The following is a 23,112-nucleotide window of genomic DNA, read 5'->3' as shown; positions in this document are numbered from 1 at the left end:
TCCCAAATGCCTGGTTATTGCAAGAGTTATCAGAATTTGCAGTTTCCTGACTTGTTTTTATCAGTCTGACATAGCCAGTTTCCCTGCTAACTGTAACAGACACCACACTGCTTAGTAGCAGGCAAAGCACAATCCTACTTTTTCTTGTGTTCAGCTTCTGCTTTCTTCTGTTTCTTTTCTTCCATGAGCCGTGCTCTCTTTGCTGCTGCCTCCTGTCGTTTCCTTCTCCTGGCCTCCAGCTCTTCTGGGCTCAGTGCATGCTTCCTCCTTGTAGGCACCTCCTGAAGACCCGTGACAAGTACCTGAAAAAGGAAGGGGACTTGCAGATACACAGACATTTCTCATCTCAAATTCCTATCAGATCCAACCTTATCCAATGTCCCATATCTGTTCCCCATAGTCTGTTCCTCAAGGGCTTTGTCTGCATTGACTCATATTCCCCAACTCATTTCAAGTAGGCCACCAAACCATTAGCTAACGACAGTGACCTGTGCTGCTCTGACCTGTATTTAAACCTCTTAATGCTCATCTCTGAGCCATTCCCATCCCCCTGAGTCATCCAGTCCTCAGAGTCTACTGTTAATTTCAGCACATTTGTAACTGAGTCTAAGTTTTTCTTCCACAAACTGGAGATTAAAATCTGACTCATTTTCAGTGACTCATTGACTACATCATATGGAGTCATTTCTTTCATTTTACATTTGCTTTATTTCGGAGGGCTCTTCCTTCTTGATTGGTCTCTTCAAGGACTTTCTGAAGATCCAAAAGCTGGTCAAATGCTCTTCTGTCTTCTCTGCTTGGGTCTTTCGAATAATCTTTGCCTTCATATAGGTACATATGATCTTTAAAAAAAAAATTAAAACATATAAAGGTCTCCCAATGGGCCAGTGGTATCTGCTAAAATTACAATAAGTAACAAGTAATAATTAAAGTTACAGTAAGTAATTAATTTGAATTCACATCCTCTTTGTAACACCATTGCCCGTTCTAACAGGGATAGCTGTTGGGATAGTTTTGTGAGGAAAAACATAGGCATCTGATTGAGACAACTAAACCAAATTTCTGTCAAGGCATTAATCCTCACCGAGGATTACACGCATGGCAAGTCTGAAGTTGCAAGTGGAATTTGTTTGGTGCTATCCAATACAGATGGAATCCTGGTTCCTAAGGTCAGAAATTTCTTCAACAGCGACCACACATTGGGATCTGAGATACCACCGTTCTTCTCTCTGTCTGCAATACGAAATACCACTGTGTGGTAACCATTGGCAAATGGTGACTTATTATCAGCAGCCACTGGATGGGACAGAAGGCCCATTTTATAGGATCCCATTTCTGTAATATTATGGAAGCCCCAGTCATAACTCCGTAGTTAAGGATGAGTTCCATTTTGCACTTAAAACAGAGATTATGGATCACAGTGCATAGAGTGACACTACAAGGGGAAAATATGTGAAAAAAGGATCTTCAAAAGTCAGTTTAATCCAGTCTGGGACTGCACACACTAACTTGTCTTAATCCTAATCATATGGTTATTGCCACAGGACAGAGTTAAGGTTAATTGGGTGCTCTTTCTTTCCCTAATGCTTGGATTTTTTAAAGTGTAACCTTACCTCTGAAATTCCAGGGTTTGTAACACTTGGTTTGGGGATAATTACAACATCCCTATGATGTCTTTTACCCTTAAGTTACTGATTTGTAACTCCATCTTAAAATATATGTTTTCCTGTGAATAAAGTCAATTATAATACAAACTTGACTGTTCCCTAGAGTCTTACATCCAAGTACATCAAAGCATTTCACAGACATTAGTGAATTTAGCCTCGCAACCCCCTTAAAGGCAAATCAGTTATTATTATCCCCATTTTACAGATGGGGAAATTGAGGCACAAAAGGAGGAGAGGAGTGTTCAACAGTTACAAATCAAGTCTGTGGCAGAGCCAGGTACAAAACTCATTTCTACTGATTTCAAGTCCCCTACTCTAAGCACAAACCCATTTTTCTTCCTTCCAAAGTTAGCTGAAAAACATAGTATAACCCTTGAAATCTCCTCTAATAGCATCAAGATTTGAGTGTGTTTTGTGTGCATTTAGGATCCTCGAACTTACTTTCTGTATCTTGCTCTCTGCTTTCTTCTTCACTTGGTAGAACAACATCCATTACCCACATTCCTTCTTTTGTCTCTCCAAGGATATTTTCCAGCTCCACATCCTGGATGGTGCTCCCCTCTGATGAGAGCAGCTTATCCAAACCAAACTTCAGAATTTCACTCAGCTTTAATGAACAAAAGGATGACGTTTAACATCACCATAATATTTCATGCTTCTCTTAGCCTACTGAGCCTCTAGGTTGAAATGAAAATAGTTTGTGAAGAGGGAAATCAGACACTTTGTCACTCAGCAAAACACTCATGCTTTGACAGCTGTTATTCTCACTCTGCCCTCACCAGTTATGCACCACCTAACAAGACCCATGTAACAAATCATACCCAGCAATATCCATCTTGACAGCCATAGGTCACTAGTAGCTGCACAGACAGTTACTCAGACTACATGCAGACTCAGGCAGACAGCTCTGCATTGGGTCACATTCATGAGGTTTTCTTCACAATCAGAAAAGCCAGAAACTTTTTTTTCCTTTTACATGAATGCTTAAATGTCCGCAGAAATCAATGGGGTGAAAAGTGGCAGCATGGCATATCACCGCGCACAGGCTCAGTCCAATTTCTCAAACTGGAAGCCATCATTGCTCAGACAAGTTTGTGGGGAAGAGGGAAGGAGAGGGGCTGTGCCACAGTTTTTCACTGTTTCACTTTACATGGGGTTCATGTCCCCCTACATTTCACTTAGTTTAGAGTTTGACTAGATGATCTGGTTGTCCCTTCTGGTCTTATACTCTACCAAATTCACATCCACTTTGGTCAATTTTACACTCATAGGATTTAAAAAATAGTAAATTTCATTATTTCAGCTATTTAAATCTGAAATTTCACTGTGTTGTAACTGTAGAGGTCCTGACCCAAAAAGGAGTTGGGGGTGGGGGTGGGGGTGACAAGGATACTGTAGAAGGGTTTGTGGTACTGCTACCCTTACTTTTATGCTGTTGCTGGGCAGCTCTCTAGCTGCGCAGCTCTGAAGGCAGCACCCAAGTAAAGGTGGCAATACTGCAATGCCCCTAAAATAATTTTGTGACCCTCACCCCCTGCAATTCCCTTTTGGCTCAAGACTCCCAATTTGAGAAACCCTGGTCTCCCCCATGAAATCTGTATAGCACAGGGTAAAAGCACACGAATGACCAGATTGCACAGGAGAAGACCAGATTTCACGGTCTGTGATGCATTTTCATGGCCATGAATTTGGTATGGCCCTAGCTATGGTTCTTAAGTCCCAAAATCTCAAAGCAAAACTCAGCTTTTGGTTCCTAATGACAAATCCCCCCTGGGATTCCAATTTGCCTAGAGCTCAGTGTAAATTTCATCTGAAAGTTTTGCAAGCCTAGGAGAAGTTGTGGGTTAGTAACAAAAAGCTACCATAGTGCTGATGGTATAGTTCTGTTTGTGCGAGAGAAGGAGGCAAAACAGATGAATTCTTACGAGATATGATGCAATTTTCATGTAAATAGCTATTATAGTCAAAAACAAGGAAAGAAACCCCCTCAAAATTAGCATCTGATTGTCCCCAAATTTCAGTGGTTTGGATCTGAGATTTTGGCTTGCTCCACAAAAGAGAGGCAGTCAGATGCCATGTTCTTCTCCAATCTTCCCCAAAGACAATGGTGTTTTGATCTCGAATACACACCATCTCGAATACACACACAGAATGGGACTCTCTTACGTTTCTAAGGGATGATGCTGTTAAAGTCATGCCCAGTGATCATCTTACCTGCATGTCTGCTGCATCCTGGCACTTGGGTACTCCCAGAGCAAACTGCCCCCCTTCGATAATGGTGTTTGTAAACTGGAGCTTCGATGCAGCTCGACGGTAGATTATTTCTTCTACAGTGTCCCGTCCAATCAAGCGGATAATTTTTACAGGCCTTTCAAAATTTAAGAGAGTCAATTTAATAATTTATATTGCATTAGAACAGGTTCCCTGAATCAGGGACCAAACCCTGTAGTCAGTCCTGCCCAGTTAGCGAAGAGAAAGCACACGTAGAACTGCAGAAGGTGATGCTGACCCGACCGAAAGGGGAAGGGGATACTGCAGAAAGCAGCCAGCCTCCCATTCTGTTCCCCCTCCGTAACGACAGAGTTCCAGATTCTGGAGACTTGGGGAGGCCAGAACTGCATGGGATCAAGGAAGGGAAGAGGTGGAATTATGCCGAGGACCCATCGCTTCTCTTTCTTTGCCCCCGCATTATCTGAACCGCTCTGCTTAGGTCTCCTCTGCTGGCAGAAGTTGGGGGTGGGGAGTGTGGATTAAGGGAAGCATTAGGGTGGCATTTAACGAGAGAGTGAGCAATCAGATGCAAAATGCACCACAAGAAACAGTTCTGTTCCTATTTCTCACTTGTTCTGGCCAATCCTGTGAGCTCTCGCTGTGGCTTGCAAGTCATTTTGTGGGTTAAAATCACTGTCAACAAAAATAACTGTATCTGCTGCAGTTAGATTCATGCCGACTCCACCTAAAAACAAGTTTTAAACAAAGGGGATGGTCAGTAACACACATTAGCAACATGAAATAAAGGCAGAAAGGGTGTTTAGCCTACAAAAGGGTGGATCGTTTCAGATAAAATAAAAATAAACCCAACTTTGTTCCATCCCTCAAACCAACATTGTTTATGAGGCTCAGAAAAGTTTGGTTAACCTTCTGAATTTCATTTTCTTGCACTTCTATGCTTCCAGCTTTCCACCAGGCCTCATAACTGACGCGTTGTCTAGTGCACTAAAAAGCAATCTGGATTCAGGTGTAATCAATTTAAAGGGGATCGTTTGCTGAGGCTGCTGGACACAGGTGGTGCTCTCTAGCTGGCAGACCAACTAACACACTGGCCTGCCTCGTGTCAATACAAAGGATCTCCCTAAGTCCTGGCAGAGACCAGTGTCTCTGCCACAGAAACTGGAAACATCAAGTACAATAATACAAGCCCGAAGATGGTGGACAGTCTGGGTTTTTATCCAGACTAAAACGTCAGAGATTTGCCTGTCACTAGTTTCTGACGTGATAGCTCTCGTGAGCTGAAAAGACAAGTTAAACCAGAATATATACTGCCACTAAAAAGGAGGTACATGCTGAGGGGCATTTGCCCCTATGCAGGAGGCACAACTTTCTTCCTAGTACCCCTACCCTCTCTGCAAATGCTGAGACAGCCATACCCCTGAAAATCTGTACTGGTATCTGAGGAGGGGTGAAGATGAAGCCACCGTCTTCATGTTGGGCTAGATACAATTGTTGGTCTTCACTGATTACTGGCTCTGACCAGCCTGTCTAGTGTTGACTGGGAGAGTCCAGGCATGGGGGAGGCAGAGTGAGAAAAGCTTACATGCACGGTGGGAGGAAGAGGAGAGCTGGGACAGAGGGTGGGTTTGGAACTGGGCAGTGGGCATATGATGGATCCACTCAAGCAGGTGAGAGGGGGAGGAGTTGAGAGGGTGGCCCCAGAATGCACTGCACAGCCTTTATGGTGGTGGGGATGGGAAGGTTTCGATACTTTACTTAAACAAAGACTGTTACTGACACAAGGTCAGTATTTGCACAAATTAATGTCAGTGTCATTCCTAAGGCGAAGCTGCCACAGGGACTGGCATTATAGAGCATAAGAACAGCCATGCTGGGTCAGACCAAAGGTCCATCTAGCCCAACATATGATCTTCTGATAGTGGCCAATGCCAGGTGCATCAGAGGGAATGAATAGAATGGGCAATTGTCAAGTGATCCATCCCCTGTTGTCCAGTCCCAGCTTCTGGCAATCAGAGGCTAGGGACACTCAGAGCATGGGGTTGCATCCCTGCCCATCTTAGCTAATAGCCATTAATGAACCTATACTCCAGGAATGTATCTAGTTCTTTTTTGAATAAAGTTATATTTTGGCCTTCACGACATCCCACGGCAATGAGTTCCACAGGTTGACTGTGGGTTGTGTGAGGAAGAATTTCATTTTATTTTAAACCTGCTGCCTATTAATTTCATTGGGTGACCCCTAGTTCTTGTTATGTGAAGGCACAAGTAACGCTTGTTCACTTCTTCCTGCACACCATTCATAATTTTACAGACCTCCATCATATTCCCTCTCAGTTGTCTCTTTTCCAAGCTGAAAAGTCCATCTCTTAAATCACTCCTCCTATGAAAGCTGTTCCATACCTTGAATTATTTTTGTTGCCCTTCTCTGTTACTTTTCTATTTCTAACATAGCTCTTTTAAGATGGGGTGAACAGAACTGCACGTAGTATTCAAGGTGTGGGCATTTCATGGATTTAGATAGTGGCATTACGGTATTTTCTGTCTTATTATCTATCCCTTTCTGAATGATTCCCAACATTTTCGACTGCAGCTACACACTGAGTGGACGTTTTCAGAGAACTATCCACAGTGACTCCAAGAACACTCTCTTGAGTGGTAACAGCTAATTTAGACCCCATCATTTTAAACTTAGTTTAAATAAGTCACTCAATGGGCTGCGCTGTAAACTGCGTGTTGGACTCAGGATCCTGAACTTGGGTCTCAGCCTGAATATAAAAGAGTTGCTGATATTCAAAGGCATTGTCTAAAACTATAATTAAAATTAATATCCATACGGATTCTACCAATAACTTGTTTTTAACTGATGTTATTTAAAAGCTTTGTTTCCTTTCCCTTATGAAATCCTATTTGAATATTAAAACTGCGGTTCTCTAAAGAATTCAGACCTTCCCAAAGTCTGGTCAATCCCTGAAGACAGCAAACGGCCAGGAGATTGTGGAATGGGTTGTTCTTAGTTCTAGTTTTGTCTCTCCCACAGTTGCCTTACCTGCCCTGGTGCTCAGCAGGAAAATAAAAATGGGCTGCTGACCAAAATTCTTAATGGCAAGGTGCCTCTCTTCCCCTCTGACAGATCCATCCAGCCGCTCATAGCTATAGCCTTTCCAAAGAGACAAAAACAGTATCGGGTCAAGAAACCACTATTCTGACCCTATTCCTCTCCAGGCTGGTTTCTCCTTTCCCAACCATCCTTTTCTGCCCCTTGCTCTACAAGCTGCTTTCCGTGTTTAGTCTTCCTCCACCAACACTCCACATCTCAGATTCTCCAGGCTCTCCCCATTCTCCACAGACTCTCTTTAGCTTTCTCTCCTTCATCTAGTCTCCTATTTTTGCTCCTTGCTAGTCTACTCTCAGGGGACATGGGGGTTTGTAGCTTTGTTGCTCCCTCATGCTCCACCAGCACTACAGAAATGGAGGGCCAGATTCTGTCCCAGTTGATGTAAATCCAAGTAATTAGACGGACTGCAATGGAGTTCCTCCAGACTCACTGATTCCAGGGGCTACCAAAACTGAATGTGCAGCAGAAACTCCTGTGTTTTAGTTTGCTGCTTGGAAGCAGAGTCGAAAAATTCTGCGCCAAAGCAGAAGAGTGCTGGTACAATGGCCTGTTTTAGATCAGGCCACTTTGGCAACTGGCCCCGCATTATGGGCCAAAGCATACAGTTCTTTCTCATTGACTTCAATGTCAGTTTTTCTGAGTCAGGACTTTTCTGGCCTCATGTTCAGCTTTAGACTATGTTATTAGTTGTCTACGGCAATAAACACTAAATAAAAGCCTCTCTCAGTAGAAATAATTGGCATAAAGCCTCACGGATTGAAATGAAAGAAAGTATCTCATGTCTCAAGAACATGTCTGGTAACACTGCCAGAAATGATGGGATCCTGCCTACCCTTGCACTTACATGATTTTCAAGGGGATATATTGCTAACAACGGTTTTCAGTAATAAGTTCATTTTCTGGATGTAGGCTACATGGCCTGATTTTTATTTAATTCACAGAGGTGTAAATCGGGAATTCGTCTATTGGTTTCACTGGAACTTATAGCTCTGCAGCTAAGATCAGAACCTATGGGAGAGTCCTGAAACACAGGACTCTGGAGCCAGCACCTTTACAGGATGACTTTTGCATCACAGCATAATGTAAAGCAAATAGCATTGTATCACCATGAAATGTCAGGGCGTTACAAACCAAGTTCAAGCCCTTGGGTAATTAGCTGTAACTCCACTGAAATTAATAGGGTTGCACTCACTGACACAAGGACTGAATATATCCTATGACCACTAAACCTGCATTCGTGTAGTTTAAGGTATTAAAAAGCAGATTCTTACCCAAATCATACAGCAAAGAGGATGAGGGAGTGAGAGAGAGGGTTTGGCCTTCACTTGTCTTTTATGCAAGGATTTCAAAGCTCTCTGATCTCATTGAACCTCATAACATCTTTATTCTCCTACTTTCACAGATGGCAATACTGAGGCAGAAAGAACTGAAGAAACTTGCCCAACGTCACACAAGCAGTCAGAAACAGCAAGAAAACTCCTTTTGCCTACTAGAAATAAGTCCCCAGTATCATGGTCCCTTCTCTGTCATGCAACAATCAGTCGGGTACAGCATCACTGTAGCTGACAAAAGACAAATATGACAAGACAGCTGCTCCAAGAGTATAAGTATTTCACCTCTATAGTCCATGTAGTCTTGCAGAATATCCAGCATCCGAGTCATCTGAGAAAACAACAAGACCCGATGACCGCTGCAGAAATAAAGTGAAATCCAATAAGGTCAATGTACCTTTTGTAGCGTTTCGCAGAGAGATAGATAAGGTTAGCTTAGTTTGATATACAGGAGTATATTTAATCAAAACATTGTGTGATTTCAGTTTCCTCAAATATAAAATGACTTGCCAATATCATAGATTTCAGAGTGGTAGCCGTGTTAGTCTGTATCAGCAAAAACAACGAGGAGTCCTTATGGCACCTTAGAGACTAACGAATGCCAAACAAATTTGTTAGTCTCCGAGATCATAGAGTGAGTTAGTGGCAGAACTGGAGTTAGAGCTCAGGTCTCCTGACTTCCAGACCTGTGCTGTATGCCTTACACTGTGACAACACTCTATTCAAGCCAGTTGATACCGACCAGCATCATTTTTTGGTGCAGCAGACCCATGGGTCCTGAGAGTTTTTGTGGCACAGGACCCAGGGACAAATAGGCATGCACGGGCGCGCGCACAAGCACACAGGCTCTCTCCCCAACACTGCTGTACAGCAGAGAAGCAAAATTATTCCAGATACTTTAAAAGTTTCATTTTTGCTTTAAAATGTCTGTTTAAGGACTTCCGAGGAAGCTGTCAGAAGGGAACTGCATGCTAGTTAAGATTCTCTTGTTTGTTATCACCCTGAATCATGGAGGAGGAGCTGTTACACATCCTGCACCAATGGTTGATCTGCAGCGTGTCCTGGTTTGGTTAGCTCTCTCCCAGGAGATGGTCCGAGTATCTAAGACTTCAGTTCCAGATTCTGAAGCCACCGAAGTTAAGTTCCAGAATCTGGGTCCAGATCTCTCATCTCCCATCTCTGGGGAGGGGGCGGGTGTTCCAGGCTTTGATTTGTCCCAATTCTTAGGTTTGTTTGTTTTTTCTCAGCGTATGACTGTTTTTCATTTTGACTGCATATTTGTGTTTCCCCAGCCCAGAGGAACTGAAGCACAGCGTGGAAGTCTGTTCTCTTAGAATCTGTGGCCAAACCAGAAGCATCAGACATCACGTAAGACAACATGTTTTTCCAGGACTTTCAGCCCAAATTTGGAAGGCAGAAGAGGTTTGAATAAATACAGAGAAGCAGCCAGTATTCTGGGCTCTTTAAAAGGAAGCATCAAAACTTTTAAGGTTCCTTCGTCATCCTTAATGTAGCTGCAACATTGTAATTACTTCTGTAGAGCTGTCAGTAATTCAGCATCAGTTAACTGGACCACTACAGTGTTCATTTCTTGGTGTATGTGGGTAACAGTCATGCATAAATTAGTTTGCTTTTCCCAGCCAGGCTTATCTAGACCCCCACAAGTAAAGCTCAGGGACTGCACATACCCAGCATATAAGAAAGAAAGGAGTTTGTCTAACAAGCACAGCTTCCCACTGGCTTCGATGATGTGGTCTCCAATTTCAAAGGGCTCTGGTTCAACACCTGGAAGGGAAGAAAGTCTCAGAAGCAGTACTACTGGTAGACCAACGATAGCGAGAGCCTCCAGGGTCATCCCAAGTTACCCCAGTGTCATGTATGGTAATTCATAATTTGCACAGCTGCGGCTAAACAGAATTAGGTAATAACCTGGCTTCGAAGCTGACAGTGCTTTGTTATCCAGTAGGAACACTATAGTAATGATTCCATGCCAACAAACTAGTGTGAATGCATTGCTTAGGCTAAGAAATCAAGCACTCAAGAGAAAACAAGTGCAGAGTTAAGGCTGAAAGCTCAGCCTTGACATAGGCTTATCCTTGAAACACAGTCCCCTTTACATATCACTATTAGTCAGTTAATATGGATTGGAATTTATCATACAACCTTACATACAGTCTTCAGGCTTGACTCAATTGTTAAGTGTCAATGAAATCTACAAAACAAGCCATGTTTGAAGAGAACTGGCTCATATCCTATCATGATTTTTGGTTACTTTCAAACAGAGAAGAGTTCTCTCACCACTGAACAGGTATGGATGGGCTACACACTTTCGAAGCTGAATTAAGACATTCTGAAGTTTGACCTTCTTTCCTGCTTCATTTTCAAATGCATCTGAAACACAAAAATGAAAAGACATACCCATTCAACAAGAGCTCTAGGGATACACTTGTAAATGTAGTGACTGGAATTATCTGGACACCGAGCATAGCTCTATAGGGTTTATAACAGAGAAGGGAAATCTCACAGTGGTATACTTTACTGTTCAAATTTAGGTTCCAAATTTAACACACTCCCTCTTTATGCATCATCTGAGTTCTCTTGCATATTTTCTTGGTCAAATATTTACCCACTTTGGCAGAGGAAACACTGAAAAGTGATACCTTGTTGGAAATTTTTCCCTCAGACTCTAGTTAGAGAGATACAGTCCGTGCCACTTCAGACAGCTCAGGGATTTAACATTTTCCAAATTAACAAATTAGGTTACTTGGTATAACGCATGTGGGTACTGGAGAAAAAGCTGGTGGCAGCATCAAGATATGCTCAGCCACCACCTGTGTTCTCTGGCGCTGCCAACCTTACTTCCCAGCTCTGCTTGGAGTCTGTGAAGGACCAGTGAGACAGGCTGGTTGGAGGAGGGAAAAGAGGCGAGGCTCTGAGAGGGTATGGGATATTGAGCTGTCCATAAGAAGACTTGGTGCTGCTGCCTCGACTCTTCACAGCAGAATCATAGGGAGACTATGATGATGAGGGCCAGAAGAGCGAGTGAGTCTGTAGGGAGAAGTGATGCTCAGCAGGGCTTTGGGGAAGCTGTGCAGAGGTTACAAGGGGATGTGTAGGAGGAGGCTGAGAGTGGAAGAGGAAGAAGATTGTGCATGTCTGTTGCAGGGGTGGCCTTGGGCAAGCACATTCCCCCTGTACCAGCATTTGAAAGGCTCCCTTGGCACTGTGGCCTCAGCTCTCTGGTGCACTGAGCAGTAGCACCAGGTGAGCAGAGTCTCTGCAAGGTCATTAGGACAAGCAAGGCCTCTCCAGTGCTACATAATAGACATGCAGACGTGCATGCTGGTAGTTAAGGACCCAGGGATTAGACCAGGGGTAGACAACCTATGGCACGGGTGCCAAAGGCAGCATGTGAGCTGATTTTCAGTGGCACTCACACTGCCTGGGTCCTGGCCACCAGTCCGGGGGCTCTGCATTTTAATTTAATTTTAAATGAAGCTTCTTAAACATTCTGAAACCTTATTTACTTTACATACAACAATAGTTTAGTTATATATTATAGACTTACAAAAAGAGACCTTCTAAAAAGGTTAAAATGTATTATCGGCACGCGAAACCTTAAATTAGAATGAATAAATGAAGACTTGGCACAGCACTTCTGAAAGGCTGCCAACCCCTGAACTAGAAACAAGGTCTGCAGAGCTGATATTCTGACAGTGCCACTGCGAGGCCATACAGCGGCACACCCAGGGAATACTATGGAGAGTAGCCACCGCAGGAAGTGCTGCCCAAGAGATCCAGGGTGATGGTACCCTGCAGCCCTCTGATTGGCCCAGCGCCCTATTTAACCCGGGGTTGCCCTGGCAAGTTGTCTGGGCAACCACACAGACTTTGCCTTGCTGCAATGCCAGACTTCGCTTGATCTCCTGGTCTCCAGCCTTTGACTCCAGCCAACTCTGACCCAGACTCCTGCCTCTCGATTCTAACCTGGTAACGCCTCTGATCTCTGGCCTCTGACTCCAGCCTGACTCTGACTCTGATTCTTTTTTATGGAACCTAGCTCTTGAGATCCCCTTACCTCCTGTGTGGCAACTACCATCCTTGGTGGGCAGACCTCAGCCCAGCTGTAACTGCTAGGCCAGACCTCCTATGCCTTGGTCCCTTACGGTATAATGTAGCATTCACACAGGAAAGAGTACAAGTTCGGAACAAGGAATGAACAGCTGAGTGTAATTCAGCAGAAATGGTATGTTCATTTTGATTGGTTATATACTAGACACACAAGGATGTTCACTATGAAGGTGAAGAATCTATGAGCGCGTTAACACATGTGACTGAAGGATGGTTTAACTGGTGATACTGAAGATATTTCTGAAGATCTTTAAATTGCATTTTAATTAGAGGTTGGCCCAAACCAGACTCCTGAGACTGACTTACTTCCACACTTTGGGAAACTGCAGATCCAAATGCCAGTGGACCAAACCAAAAGCCAGAATCAAATAACCATGAACCATAGGAAAGTTTGCATCAGGCTCTACATTTTCAGACTCAGACTGATCCCCAATTTTAATATTACTTGCTATTCAAATGATCATTCAGAATACTGAACTCTGCACAATCATTCAGAGCATGTTCTGAATGCTAATGCATCTCCTATTTCCCCACAAGAGGGCATGGATTTACAAAAGGGAACTAATTCTGCTTTTAAATAAACTAATTAGGTCCAACCCTCCACATGCCCTGCTTACCTAGATCTTTCATCAAAATAGCCTTGTAGTATTTTCTCTGCAGGGCTGACATCCCATGATACAGAACCACTTCCACCTTCTTAGGCAGCTCTGCCGCGATCTCTGCCTTCACCCTCCTAAGCAAGAAGGGCTGCAGAAGACTGTGCAATTCCTTGGCTGTTTGAAAAAAAAAAAATGTTGCAGTAAGTGAATTAAGCGTAAAGGAATGTCTTCAGCACTTTATTTTTTTATACAAACATTAATACATCTCACAAGATGGTGTGAAGTTTTAAGTATTTTCCCTATTTTATAGAAGGGGAAACGGAAGCAAACTTGGCTGCCTAAAGGTAGGTACCTAAACACATATGAAGGCACCGACACGCTGATGTAGGTGGCATTTTTTCATAGCTAATCCGTTTCAGAGAAAGCAAACCCCAAAGTCCCAATACCCAATCCCCTGCTCTAACCAGCTGACAGCACTGACCCTCAAGTACATTTTATGACTCATTACTTGCCTGATTTGCTCTCCTTTTCAATCCCATGGTAACACTGAACAAACTCTTCCACTTGCTCTTTAGGAAAGACGTCAGGCTCAATAAAATTGAGTAGGGAGTACAGCTCCTGGAGATTGTTCTGAACAGGAGTGCCGGTGAGGAGGAGACTGAAGCCCACTGAAAACTGAAATAAGCAAAGGCAAAGTAAAATGAACTGCAACATGCAATTGGAATGAAAAGTCACTTGCCACACAAACCCCTTCACTACTCTCTCTCACAACCAAAATCTGACAGTTAGTAGAGAGGTACCTGCAGACCTCTGCAACTTCAGTGGAAACCAGCAGACTCAAGATCTGGAGTAATAAATAGACTTACAGGGCCTAACTCTCCTCTCAAACACCCTGGTGTAAATCAGGCGCAACTCCTCTGAAGTTAATGGAGTTACACCAGAGCACAAAACATGTATGAGCAAGGGAAGAATGAAGGCCAAAGACGGTGCCATTATACCCCTGATCTCTGCCGCACGATATGCACAAACCATGTGCACTGTGTTAAATAACTAGAGCTGGTTGGAAAATTTCTACAAAATCAAAACACCAAAATGAAATTACACAAAATCCACACACTGCTCTCCTGTCTTCAGGCCAGCTCTAATCATGTTGATATTTATCTGCACTGTGCTATTTGCAGCATTCCCTGTACTTAGACTGGGGAACACGGCTACCACTATGGCAAGTTTAACACTACATTAAATTCCCGCCGAGTTCAAAAATGGGACCTAGGTGAGCAGAATGGAAGTGGGATTGGGGTTATTTTTTAGCATTAACAACCACCATTCTGGAACTAGAAACAAAACAACTCAGAAATAACAGAAAATATTTCCCTCGGTATATTCTGTCCTTGAATGTGCTCCTACTAGGGTAGATTTGGATCTGGGACACCTGGGTAAGTCAAGAACAACTCCACTGACTTCAATGAAGAGAAGTGACTTAACCAAGGTGTCATAAACAGATAAGTAAAAGTTAATAGAACAGAAGAACTTCATCGCTCTTTTGCCAGTAAAGGGTTAACAAGATCAGTGAGCCAGGCTGTCCCCTGACCAGAGGAACAATCAGGCGACAGGATACTTTCAAATCTTGAGGGAGGGAAGTTTTTGTGTGTGCTGTTAGTTTTTGGTTGTTGTTCTCTCTGGGTTCTGAGAGTGACCAGATGTGCAATCAGGTTACTCTCCAATCTCTCTGATACAGGTTCTTATAGATTCAAAATAGTGAATACTAGGTAGATAAAGCGAGTTAGGCTTATGTTTGTTTTCTTTATTTGCAAATGTGTATTTGGCTGGGAGGAGTTCAAATGTGTATTTGGCTGAAAGGAGTTCAAATCTGTATTTTGCTGAAAGGATTTTAATTTGTACTTGTATACTTAGGCTGGGAGGATATTCCCAGTGTCTATAGCTGAAAGACCCTGTACCTATTCCATTTTAAATTTACAAAGATAATTTTTACTGTTTGTCCTTCTTTAATTAAAAGCTTTTCTTGTTTAAGAACCTGATTGTTTTTTTATTCTGGTGAGACCTCAGGGAACTGGGTCTGGATCCACCAGGGAATTGGTGGGGAGAAAGGAGGGAAGGGGGAGAGAAAGGTTATTTTCTCTCTGTGTTAGGATTACTTTCTCTCTCAGGGAAAGTCTGGGAGGGGGAGAGAGAAGGAGGGGGGAAGGTGGATTTTCCTCTCTGTTTTAAGATTCAAGGAGTTTGAATCACAGTCATCTTCCAAGGTAACCCAGGGAGGGGAAGCCTGGGAGAGGCAACAGTGAGGGAAAGGGTTTACTTTCCTTGTGTTAAGATCCAGAGGGACTGGGTCTTGGAGTTCCCCGGCCAAGGTCTTGGGGGGACCAGAGTGTACCAGGCACTGGAATTCCTGGTTGGTGGCAGCGCTACAGGTTCTAAGCTGGTAATTAAGCTTAGAGGAATCCATGCTGGTACCCCATCTTTTGGACGCTAAGGTTCAGAGTGGGGAATTATACCATGACACAAGGTCACACAGGAAGACCACAGAAATAGATCCGAGGAGTCATGACTCATGGCCCCCTGCACTCACCACTGGACAAGACTTCTAAATTCACAGCTACCTCACTTTGTTGTTTTTAATCATTTATATCAGAAATACAGACTCCTGATGCAGATTGCCACCTGGTTGTGATTTAGCTCCACATCATTTACAGCTTCTTTACATTAATCCTTTTCTCACATTCCTCAAACTTCTGAAGCCCAAACGTGAGTCATAATGTGAGACAAGTTCCAGACCAAGGATTCCCTGTCCAACATAGGGCCCAATCCATCTGCCACTGAAGAGAGCGGGAGCCTATATACTGACTTTTAGAGGAATTGGATAAGGCCCACAGATGAACAAACATGAGGGATACTGATGACATAAATAATGAACTTGTATCCTTTAAAGGGGAGAAAAGCCCTTTAATTGCAAAAAGGCCGTTGGGCTTTTTTTTACCTCAGAAAGGGTCTTGTGCAGCAGTGAGTTCTGGTTTTTCAGTCTCTGGGCTTCATCCACAACCAGAGCAGCCCAGTTAAAACTGTAAAATAAATTAATAGAAAATACTGTTTGTGATGTTACAGTCTATATGATTTTATAAAAATGTGCTAATGAGTGAATATAATGTAACTGGAATATGCTTCATGCAAAAGGTCTCTTGTAAGGTATCATTACAAAACTCATAATCTACTGAGTATGTTCACCCTATTTTTATAAATGTATCACTTTTGTATCTAAAACTAGAAATATGAAATATAACTCTGAGGGCCTCTTGTAATTATGCAAAGTGTGGGCCATTAATGGTGGTTTGGAATCTTGATGGCTCCCATCAACCAGGACAATAGACTGAATGTCTGTGTTTGGAGGCAAGCCTTCCTGTGAGTTAGGCTGGAAGGCTTTGGGTCTGAGGGTATGGCTACACTTGCAGCTGTACAGTGCTGGGAGTTAAACCTGTCTTCATACAGCTGAGTAGGGAAAGCACTGCAGTCTGTCCACAGTGACAGCTGCCAGCGCACTGTCGTGGTCATATTTGCAGCAGCATTGGGAGCGGTGCGTTATGGGCAGCTATCCCAGTGTTCAAGAGGCTGCAATGTGTTTTTCAAAAAGCGGGGGTGGGGTGGAGTGTGACAGGGAGCGTGGTGGGAGAAAGAGTGGATTTTTGGAGCCGACACTAAGGGCTCGGCTACACTTGAGAGTTGCAGCGCTGGTGAGGGGGTTACAGCGCTGCAACTTACTCTGTGTCCACACTTGCAAAGCACAGCCAGCACTGCAACTCTCTGGCTACAGCGCTGGCTGTACACCTGGTCTGCTTGGGGCGTAACGATTCCAGCCCTGGTGATGCAGCACTGCTCATCAAGTGTGGCCAGCAAAAGCTCTTTTATTGGCCTCCAGGGTATTAGGAGGTATCCCAGAATACCTTTTCAGCCACTCTGCTCATCGTTTCACACTCCACTGCCCTGGGCTCAGGTGACCCGCCCTTTAAATGCCCCGGGAATTTTAAAAATCCCCTTTCTGTTTGCTCAGCCAGGTGGTGGAGTGTAATCAATCAATCACTGACTATGCCTCCACACCCCAAATGAGCCCCAGCGTGGAACACTTGCGAGCTGCAGGACCTCATCAGTGTTTGCGGTGAGGAAGCTGTGCAGTCACAGCTGCGCTCCAGCCGTAGAAATTATGATACCTATGGCCAGATATCAAAGTCCATGCTGGAAAGGGGCCATGAATGGGAAGCGGTGCAGTGCAGGGTTAAAGTAAAGGAGCTGCGGAGTGCCTAGTGCAAAGCCCATGAGGGAAACCGCCGCTCAGGTGCTGCCCCCACGACCTGCCGTTTTTACAAGGAGCTGGATGCAATACTTGGGGGTGACCCCAATGCCAATCCGAGCATCACGATGGACAATTCAGAGCAGGGAGGGGGAGGGTGTAGAGGAAACCGAGAGTGAAGCTACTGAGGTGGTGGGAGACACCCCGGAGTCCCAGGAGGCATGCAACCAGGAACTCTTCTCAAGCCAGGAGGAAGCTAGCCAGTCGCAGCAGCTGGAACTTGTTGGTGAAGAAGCAGCAGAGGAGCGGGTTCCCGGTAAGCAGATTTTATTTTTAGGATGGAACTGTTTTGGGAGAGGAGAGTGGGGGTTATGGCTGCCTGCATGCATGTCTAGATGTGGAATAGTCCATTGATGTGGTCTATCACATCGCGGTAATCAGCTTCTGCAATCTCTTCAAAAGTTTCAGCCAGAGCGTGGGCAATGCGCTTGCGCAAGTTTATAGGTAGAGCCACTGTGGTCCTTGTCCCAGTCAGGCTAACGCGTCCATGTCACTGTGCCATGAGGGGTGGGGGGACCATTGCTGCACACAGGCAAGCTGCATAGGGACCAGGGCGGAATCCACATTGCTGTAGAAGACCCTCCCGCTCTTCCCAGGTAACCCACAGCAGCGAGATTTCTGGCAGGATAAAATCCTGTGGAAAATGTAGGGATAGTGTTCAGTGCAGGTCCCCCCCCCCCAGCTGCTCTCTGCTTTCCCCAATGCACAGAAACCCCAGTGAGCCCTGACTCAAGCAGCTCCCCTTCCCAGGTGAGCTGCGCCAGCAACATGGCTTCATTAATCACTCATTCCCCATTACTCACCATGTCTTCGCTGCTGTGGCCTCTCTGTGCTATGTTTGCTATGTGTAAATGATGCTACAAATAGTCTACAAACTCCTTCACTGTGATTATAAACAATGCAGCCTCTGCAATAAATGTTTCTATTTCTGTTTTTTTTAAGTGTCCTTGAATCCTCTGGCCCTATCACAGCCTGCTGAAAGGCTACAGAACTTGAGGAGGAAACCAAGAAAAAGCAACGAAGATTTGGTGAAAGCAGTTATGAATCAGTATGCCAGAGAGAATAAGAGGCTGCAGGACTGGAGAGAGAAAATGCATCAGTGGAGGGAAACACAAAGCAGGAGAAAGGAATTGGCTACCAAGAAAAACACAAAGCGGCTGATAAGCCTCCTGGTGCGCCAAACGGATTGTATGCAGTCACTCGTAGCCATGCAGGCAGATCACTACCGTGCTAACCTCCCCCCCCCCAATACCAAAGCTCTCTCCCTTGTGCCCCACTCTTTGCTCAAAACCCCCTTCTCCAGCATCCTGGTTCTTACTACCACCAGCTGCCCCCAACACCTGTACATTCACCTACCAGCCCTGAGAACGACGACCCTTACCCTAATGCACTCAACCCCCATCACCATGCAGCATATTAATCCTGAAGTGCAGCAGGCATTGCACAGCACTCCAGGCAGGACATATTCAAACCTCTCACTGTACAGTTCACCTCCCTACCCCCCTGCCCTTTTATGTACTGTATTATTAATAAATGATTTCTTGGCTTTTAAACAGTTTTTATTATTGCAGAAAGTGAAATATACTGTACCCCAAGGGAAAAACAGGCACTGCAAATCATTGTAACCACTGCACTTCACTCCCATGCAAGGCACCAAACATTACTGTTGGCTTTCAGCCTCAAATTGCTCCCTTAAGGTATCCCTAATCCTTGCAGCCCTGTGCTGTGCCTCTCTAGTAGCCCTGCTCTCTGGCGGTGCAAATTCAGCCTCCAGGTGTTGAACCTCGGAGGTCCATTCCTCACTGAATGTTTCACCCTTCCCTTCACAAATATTATGGAGGGTACAGCACACGGATATAACCGCAGGGATGCTGCTTTCCCCCAAGTCTAGCTTCCCATAAAGACATCTCCAGCGCCCTTTTAAATGGTCAAAAGCACACTCCACAGTTATTCGGCACCCGCTCAGCCTGTAGTCGAACTGATCCTTGCTCCTGTCAAGCTTCCCTGTATACGCTTTCATGAGCCATGGCATTAACGGGTAAGCGGGGTCTCCAAGGATCACAATGGGCATTTTGACGTCCCCTACTGTGATCTTGCGGTCTGGGGAAAAAGTCCCAGCCTGCAGCTTCCTCAACAGGCCACTGTTCCGAAAGATGCGTGCATCATGCACTTTTCCAGGCCATCCTGTGTAAATGTCAATGAAATGCCCCCGGTGATCCACAAGCACTTGGAGAACCACAGAGAAATACCCCTTCCAATTAATGTACTCGGATGCTATGTGGGGTGGTGCCAGAATAGGAATATGCGTCCCATCTATCGCCCCTCCACAGTTAGGGAAACCCATTTGTGCAAAGCCATCCACAATGTCCTGCACGTTCCCCAGAGTCACGGTTCTTCTTAGCAGGATGTGATTAATGGCCGTGCAAACTTGCATCAACACGATTCCAACGGTCGACTTTCCCACTCCAAACTGGTTCGTGACCGATCAGTAGCTGTCTGAAGTTGCCAGCTTCCAGATTGCAATAGCCACCCGCTTCTCCACTGACATGGCAGCTCTCAATCTCGTGTCCTTGCGCCGCTGGGTGGGGGCGAGCTCAGCGCACAGTCCCATGAAAGTGGCTTTTCTCATCCGAAAGTTCTGCAGCCACTGTTCGTCATCCCAGACTTGCAGGACGATGTGATCCCACCACTCAGTACTTGTTTCCTGAGCCCAAAGGCGGCGTTCCACGGTGCTCAGCATGTCCGTTACTGCCACAAGCAATTTATTGTCATGCGCATCAGGTGAATCGATATCATCGTCGGACTCCTCACTGTCACTTTGGAGCTGAAGGAATAGCTCAACTGCCAAACGTGATGTGCTGGTGACATTCATCAGCAAAGTCCTCAGCAGCTTGGGCTCCATTTCTAACAGAAATTGCGCTGCAGACTCACAATGGCGCCAAACTGCTGGGATGTGTAGCGATGCACCATGGGGCGTTGGGACAGGAAGCGGAATGACCCACACCCTTCCATCCCCTTCCCACAGCCCACAGCGCCAAAATGGGACGAGGTGCTCTGTGGGAAAGCTGCCCACAATGCACCACTCCCAACAGCGCTGCAAATGCTGCAAATGTGGCCACACTGCAGTGCTGGTAGCTGTCACTGTGGCCACACTGCAGCGCTTTCCCTACACAGCTGTACGAAGACAGCTGTAACTCCCAGTGCTGTACAACTGTAAGTGTAGCCATACCCTATGTCAGTACCCTGCTTTGCAAGTTCTGACCCCTCTCCCTCCTCAACCTCGCTCTCACTCACTGAAAGCAAACAGCAGCTGTTTGTTTTTTTCCCTCACAGACCAGATAAGCAGCCCATCCCGGAAACGGATCCCGCCGACTCTCTCTTCAAGCAAACATTAGCTGTGGGTGTTCCAAAGGGAGACCCCCTGCCGCTACTCATTCACAGCAAACACTAGCTGTGTTTGTTTTTTTGATAAGCAGCTCCCGGAGCCCAGAGTTCACAACAAAACAAAGAGAGGCATCACAACAAAAGGAGAGGAACCTTCACTTAAAAGGATTACGGGGAGTTTCCGGAGGTCAATCACTGCGTAATAAGGTGTCATAGTATAATTCCCAAATCTGAACCTTAGCGTCCAAAATATGGGTACTAGCATGAATCCTTCTAAGCTTAATTACCATCTTAGATCTGATAGGTTGCCACCAATCAGGACTTAGGTAGAGCGCCTGATAGACTCTGGTCTCCCCAAACCCTTTCCTGAGGACCCCCAAGACCCAGATTCCTTGAGTCTCAAAACAAAGGGGAATAAACCATTTTCCTTCCCCCTCCTTTCTTTCTCCCAGCTCTTTCCCACCCTGGGTACCCTAGGAGACCACCGTGATTCAATTCCTTGAATCCCCACCCGAAAGGAATGTTCCCTACCCCCTCCCTTCTTCCCCGGAGAGAGATACAGAGATAAACGCAGAGAGCAGGTTTTTCTTCCCTCTTCCCTTTCCTTTCTCCCACCAATTCCCTGGTGAGTGCAGACTGCCTTCCCTGGAGTCTTACAAAAGATAACCAAAAAAAATTAATTAGATTCTAAAAAAAAAGAGGAAAACTTTAATAAAGAAGGAAAAACATAAAAATTGTCTCTGTAATCAAGACGGTAAATATACAGAGTTTTTTAGCTTATAGACAATAGAAAGAAGCTTTCTCCAGCAGAAACACAATTTAAGCTATTTCCAGCAAGTACACATCTGCAAATAAGAAAAACAAATTAAAAGACTATAACCACCTTTTTTTCTTACTCACTATTCTGAATAGATAAGAGACTGTAGCAGGGAGATTGACAGAAACCTGTTGCACATCTAGTACCGTCCAGGACCTCGAGAGAACAACGCACAAACCCAAAACCCACAAACAAAAGCTTCCCTCCACCCAGATTTGAAAGTATCTTGTTTCCTGATTGGTCCTCTGGTCAGGTGTTTGGGTCCCTGTTTGTTAACCCTTTACAGGTAAAAGAGACATTAACCCTTAACTATCTGTTTATGAGATAAGGTTACTCCCCGTTTACACTGGAGCACCAGCGTCTCAGCCACTCCGCAGCAGCTGTTAATCCTCTTGGGGAGGTACAGTACCTGCAGCGCTGTAGCCACGGAGATACAGCGCTGTATGTGCCTTGCCAGTGTGGATGGGGAGTGAGTTACAGCGCTGTGGGCAGCTTTATTGCACTGTAACTCTCAAGTGCAGCCAAGGCCTTACAGTGACATGTGATCATGTCACCTGAACTGGAATTGTTCTTTAACCTGGTGGTTCTCCAGTGAGGAGGGCGTGAGAACCCAGAGGAACAAAGGATTCCTCCCTTATGCAAAAGATAGATAAGTGGATGGAACAGAACAAAGGGGAGCCATCACGAGGAATCCCCTAGCTACCACCTGAGCTGGAAGAAGAGCTGTACCAGGGGGATGGACTGTGCCCAGATTAGGAAGGCATCCAGTCTGCGAAAGAAACGTACTGAAACATCTCTGAGGGTGAGATCTTATCTGTATTCAGTTTCTTACTGTATTAGACATAGATTTGGGTGTTCTATTTTATTTTGCTTGGTAATTCACTTTCTTCTGTCTCTTACTACTTGAAACCACTTACATCCTACTTTCTGTATTTAATAATATCACTTTTTACTCATTAATTAACCCAGTGTATGTATTCATACTTGAGGAGGGGGGAGGGCGAACAGCTGTGCATCTCTCTCTATCAGTGTTACAGAGGGTGAACAATTTATGAGTTCTATATAAGCTTTATACGGGGTAAAATGGATTTATTTGGGTTTAGACCCCATTGGAAGTTGGGCATCTGAGTGTTAAAGACAAGAACACCTCTGTTAGCTGCTTTCAGTTAAGCCTATAGCTGTCAGGGGATGTGATTCAGACCTGGGTCTGAGTTTGCAGCAGGCTAGTGAGTCTGACTTAAACTAGAGAGGGCACTGAAGTCCTAAGCTGACAGAGCAGGAAAGCAGGGACAGAAGCAGTCTTGGCACATCAGGTGGCAGTTCCCAAGGGGGGTTCTGTGATCCAACTCATCACATGGTTTCATTTAAAATTCAAATAATTCTTGTCAATGTGAAAAGGTCAATATCAGCTGTCTCTCTCTACATCTGTACTGGAGATGGCCCTCAGCCAAGACCCAGGATCTAAAATCCCCTGAATAT

The 23,112-nt window shown here is 44.8% G+C and overlaps 1 protein-coding gene across 3 annotated transcripts in view; it reads right to left on the bottom strand.

Annotated features, from left to right (window-relative positions):
* CHD1L (chromodomain helicase DNA binding protein 1 like) overlaps positions 1 to 23,112 on the bottom strand; it is a 48,197-nt gene that overhangs the window by 11,820 nt on the left and 13,265 nt on the right. For 2 of the 3 annotated variants that reach the window (XM_030533633.1, XM_030533639.1), the window contains 12 exons: positions 16,071 to 16,152; positions 13,588 to 13,750; positions 13,094 to 13,249; positions 10,644 to 10,736; positions 10,034 to 10,130; positions 8,631 to 8,704; positions 6,946 to 7,056; positions 4,509 to 4,623; positions 3,882 to 4,035; positions 2,109 to 2,274; positions 700 to 842; positions 139 to 302 (listed from right to left, as the gene is read on the bottom strand). In XM_030533633.1, the coding sequence (XP_030389493.1) occupies positions 139 to 302; positions 700 to 842; positions 2,109 to 2,274; positions 3,882 to 4,035; positions 4,509 to 4,623; positions 6,946 to 7,056; positions 8,631 to 8,704; positions 10,034 to 10,130; positions 10,644 to 10,736; positions 13,094 to 13,249; positions 13,588 to 13,750; positions 16,071 to 16,152 (1,518 nt within the window). The remainder of the gene's footprint in view (positions 1 to 138; positions 303 to 699; positions 843 to 2,108; positions 2,275 to 3,881; positions 4,036 to 4,508; positions 4,624 to 6,945; positions 7,057 to 8,630; positions 8,705 to 10,033; positions 10,131 to 10,643; positions 10,737 to 13,093; positions 13,250 to 13,587; positions 13,751 to 16,070; positions 16,153 to 23,112) is intronic. The other variant, XM_030533648.1, reaches the window with a different exon arrangement.

This window comes from Gopherus evgoodei, chromosome 1 (assembly GCF_007399415.2).
Source record: "Gopherus evgoodei ecotype Sinaloan lineage chromosome 1, rGopEvg1_v1.p, whole genome shotgun sequence".
Taxonomy (NCBI): domain Eukaryota; kingdom Metazoa; phylum Chordata; order Testudines; family Testudinidae; genus Gopherus; species Gopherus evgoodei.
Note: the sequence above shows the minus strand (reverse complement) of the source record. Positions and strands in the feature narration are given on the sequence as shown.